We start from the raw sequence: 5,000 nt of genomic DNA on the forward strand, positions 1-5,000 counted from the left end.
ATAATAATAATAGCAATAATAATAATAATAATAATAGCAATAATAATAATAATAATAACAATAATAATAATAATAATAATAATAATAATAATAATAGCAATAATAATAATAATAATAATAATAATAATAATAATAGCAATAATAATAATAATAATAGCAATAATAATAATAATAATAATAATAATAATAATAATAATAATAATAATAATAATAATAATAATAATAATAATAATAATAAAGGCAGCTCACCTTGTCCAGGGACAGGCCGGGGGGCAGGTGGGGGGCCGACGGCAGCTCCAGGCCTCGAGGCTTTTTGGGTTTTGGAGGAACGGAGTCTGATGAGGTCACTGATGATGTCATCACTAAGGGACTGGCAGCCGGGCCGGGGGGGTCTGGACAGAGAGACATAACTCTATCTATATATATATATATGATATGGTAGCCTGTGTGCTTTTGGCTGTGTGTTTGTTACCTGGTACGGTAGCCTGTGTGCTTTGGGCTGTGTGTTTGTTACCTGGTACGGTAGCCTTGGAGACGGCGGGCTGTATGCAGGGTGGGGGGGTGAGGGAGGGGGCAGACCCAGAGACCAGCTGGGGAACCTGGGAGAGAAGACACAGCTAGAACCATCAACACAGGGAGAACCATGAACACAGAGAGAACCATAAACACAGAGAGAACCATAAACACAATCACCACTTAACAATATCACTGTGTATTAAGGCGAGACACGGCAGGCAAAAACATCGTTTTTTTGAGCACTGGTCAATTTTGAGATTTGTGTCTATTTATCTTCCATAACATGTCTTCTTTCATACTAGTATGGATAAAAGGTCAGACATATACGTTTTAGGTGTTTATTTTACTAAACTTTGACTGCTTGCGTCTGTATTTTGCTCCTAAATTCGTCAAAAGTGAGCATTCTAACGTAACATACAGCACCGCGACCGCTGTATGAATCATAATAACCATGGTACTGTTGGAGAGCTCTGAATCTCAAGTGCAACGTTATCGGATCCAAATATGGTCATTTCCTTTGTATCAGTAACCAATCGTGAAAGTGTGAGGAGGGATTCAATGCTAGGAACGCGACCTCATTGGCTAATGCACATTTCTGACGATGTGATTCGCTAAAAGGCATCACGTGATGCTAGCCGCGGGTAGCTCGAAAATCACAAAATAAAATCGGAAAAACGTCGAAAATATGCCAAACCAACACAAAAAAAATACTTAATCAATTGGCTACGGACACTACATGATCGCCATTTGAAGGGGAGAAGTGTTAAAGACATGTAAATCACACCGATCACGTCGGAGAGACACAGACTGTCAGAGGATCAGAGGGGACATGGTGGGGAGAGAGAGCGTCTGTGCCGACAGGAGCAGGTTGACAGACAGTGGCTAATAATGAATTAACCACGTTTAAATTAGTATGTGGATGTAAATGTTACTATGCTATGGTTTATATGTTAAGCAGTGGTAGGCCTATATGGCATTGAAGGGTGTAGGGCCTAATTCAATAAATTACTCTAGCTATAATCAGTGATTATCAGCAGAATTCACGTTTTTATCTTTAACGGCCGTTTTCTCAAAGTGAGCTTTTTCCAATACTCTGAGAAAAATATCTCAACTTCTAGACCACTGACATCAACCAAACTTTCTATAATCATTCATAGCACTATTTTAAAGGTTTTTACACAAGGATTTGTTAATATATTGTTAATTGTCTGATTTATGATACATTTTCCTCCTAAAAACATGTCGAAAATGCATTTCTAAGACATGTACATAGTATTTTTTGATTTATTAAATGAAAAAAGGCTGTATCCAAAATCTGTTGTGTAAAAACTTTAGAAACTAATATGTGGTTAAAATAAAATAGAGATTTTAACTCTGGCTTTATCCAACATCTCGATTTCTTTCTGGAAAAATGACCCAAATGTACGCATAATTGGTTAAATATTGACATATTTGCATATTTAATAAAATATTAAAGAAAAACATGTAATACAAAAAATAATTGTGTTTGTGTCAGTAATCAACTGGCAAAGTTTCATGATCTATAAGTTAAAAAAAAATCCCTATTCACCTGGGGTGTCTTGCCATAAATTAGTCTGTGTTGCTTCACTCACTTTCAAATAGCTGATTAATTATTCAAAGTCTCTACGAGGAACTTTTAAATATTTCTGAAACAGTCTAATTTTTCCTCTGATGATCATAAATTACATGTAACAGCAAACGAGACCATCAGTGCAAAGAATGCTATTTTTATATAGTTTTTCTCAATGCCTTTGTCATGGGTATACGCTCACCCAGGAACAACCACTTGTGTCCAAAGGGGGCGCTAGAATGAACATATAATTCCATTTTAACCATCTCACCTCCTCAGCCGTCTTCTCGTGTATTGTGACCATCTCGAGTAGCTCTCTCCCTGTCCTGCTTTCCTCTTTGATCGCCCGGCTGGGGGGGGCGGGGGGGTTGATTATGACGAACACAGAGGTCGGGTGTGTGTGTGTGTGTGAGGGGTGTGTGTGTGTGTGTGAGGGGTAGCTGATGAGGTCATCCTGCTGCGTAGCCATGGAGAGGTGGGGGGGAGGGACCAGGGGCAAGAGAGGCGACGGCTCCCCGACCGTGGTGAGGTAAATCTGGGGAGGATCGGTCAGCGTCGGCCCTGGAGGGTTCTGGAAGAAATAACACCTCTGTTTAGAAAATACGCAATAGTTAGTGTGTGTGTGAGTGTGTGTGTGTGTGAGTGTGTGTGTGTGTGTGTGTGTGTGTGTGTGTGTGTGTGTGTGTGTGAGTGTGTGTGTACCTGTGTTTGGCAGTCTGGTATCTGGGGACTTAGAGCCGGAGTCGGACACGGAGACGCTTGTGTGACGATCACCTGCAGAGACTCACACACACTTTGTCCCGACGGAGATTTAGGCTCCAGCACACACACCTGAGGAGGAGACACTCTTTATATGACTCTGTGTGTGTGATACTATTGGAACGAACACACACACACACACACACACACACACACACACACACACACACACACACACACACACACACACACACACACACACACACACACACACACACACACACACACACACACACACACACACACACACACACACACACACACACACACACACACACACACACACACACACACACACACACACACGAGGAGGATTTTAATCATCAGAATGTTGTTTAATTCAGTTGTTTTCAAACTTTCTGTGAACACAGCACAGCAAAGAGCAAGACAAAGGTCTGTCTGTCTGTCTGTCTGTCTGTCTCTCTCTCTGTCTGTCTGTCTGTCTGTCTGTCTGTCTGTCTGTCTGTCTGTCTGTCTGTCTGTCTGTCTGTCTGTCTGCAAAGAGCAAGACAAACTCTCAAAGCACATCTGTATTCAAATTAGGGGTGTACACGTGTAACCGTTTAGGAAAAATCAATACACGAAAACCGTTTTTTTTTTTTTTTTTTCTTCCAAATGTTCCTTTTTTCAAAGTTTTAAATATGTTCTGGAGACACGCGTTTATTGATTTGACATCACTAATCACTAATAAACTAATTGGGGAGGATAAAAGCTAGTCTGCCGAATCGGTCTGTCTCTCCCCGTGTGTGCGTGTGTATCGGCGCACACACACACACACACCCCTCACCTCTGCACACACACACAGACACACACACAAACACACACTCCTCACCTCTGCACACACACACACACACACACACACACACACACACACACACACACACACACACACACACACACACACACACACACACACACACACACACACACACACACACACACACACACACACACACACACACACACACACACACACACACACTCCTCACCTCTGCCAGGGGGGCGGGGTCTATGAGTAGCTCTGTTTTGATTGGCCGAGGGGCGGGGCCGCTCTGCAGTGATTGGATGGTGAAGGTGGAGTAGAGGCCGGACTTCATGTAGTCGTTCCTCGAGCTTCTCTGGGAGCCGCACGGAGACGAGCGCTGAATACACAGAGAATAGCATTAATACTGTCTGTCTGTCTGTCTGTCTGTCTGTCTGTCTGTCTGTCTGTCTGTCTGTCTGTCTGTCTGTCTGTCTGTCTGTCTGTCTGTCTGTCTGTCTGTCTGTCTGTCTGTCTGTCTGTCTATCTATCTATCTGTCTGTCTGTCTGTCTGTCTGTCTGTCTGTCTGTCTGTCTATCTATCTATCCGTCTATCTATCCACCTATCTGTCTGTCTGTCTGTCTGTCTGTCTGTCTGTCTGTCTGTCTGTCTGTGTGTCTGTCTATCTGTCTGTCTAACTATCTATCTAATGTAACATTTTTATTAGATTTTTTTTTAGTTTTATAATACATGTTTTCTTTGAAAAGCACAATTAAACTATTCATTCATTCAGTGGTTAGAAACTCGTCCAAAAAAAAATATTACATTTTAAATAAAATACTAAAATTAGAATATTAGAATATCATTATAATTACTGATGCACCAAAAAACATTTGGTTTCCAGAGACATACATAAAAGCATTTTATTTTACAAATTATTTAATTTAAGTTATATATATAATAATATAGTAATATATATATTTAGTTACATTGTGCTTCATTGTTATTAGGTAAAAGCTATGTTTCTTCTCTATTTTTGGTTTGACAAACAGAAAATGAAAAGCACATTTAGACTATTAGTTCATGCAGTGGTGAATAAATATTGCGTTTGCTGTTACGTGTAATTTATGATCATCAGAGGAAAACTGAGACTGTTTCAGAAATATTTAAAAGTTCCTCGTAGAGACTTTAAACGCACTGTACCTGAGGCAAACCCTTTGACGGACAGCTGAGCCCCGAGGCTTGTGATTGGCTGTTAGGATCTGTGATGTCACTCCTCTGGTCGTCTCCATGGCGACCCTCAGACGGCTCCGGCTGACTCACAAACTTATAAACAAACTTCTGACCGCTCACTTTCTTTATGATGTTCTGGAACCAGGAGAAAACACAGT

General features: G+C 40.8%; 1 protein-coding gene across 1 annotated transcript in view; it reads right to left on the bottom strand.

The window, feature by feature from the left end:
- The window catches only part of elk1 (ETS transcription factor ELK1), a 16,051-nt gene that overhangs the window by 5,815 nt on the left and 5,236 nt on the right, over nt 1–5,000 (bottom strand). The window contains exons 3-8 of the mRNA XM_080030954.1: nt 4,813–4,977; nt 3,856–4,008; nt 2,810–2,938; nt 2,379–2,678; nt 515–599; nt 250–392 (exon numbers count right to left, since the gene is read on the bottom strand). Of these exons, the coding sequence (XP_079887080.1) occupies nt 250–392; nt 515–599; nt 2,379–2,678; nt 2,810–2,938; nt 3,856–4,008; nt 4,813–4,977 (975 nt within the window). The remainder of the gene's footprint in view (nt 1–249; nt 393–514; nt 600–2,378; nt 2,679–2,809; nt 2,939–3,855; nt 4,009–4,812; nt 4,978–5,000) is intronic.

Source organism: Ammodytes marinus (genome assembly GCF_949987685.1).
Source record: "Ammodytes marinus genome assembly, chromosome: 7".
NCBI lineage: Eukaryota > Metazoa > Chordata > Actinopteri > Uranoscopiformes > Ammodytidae > Ammodytes > Ammodytes marinus.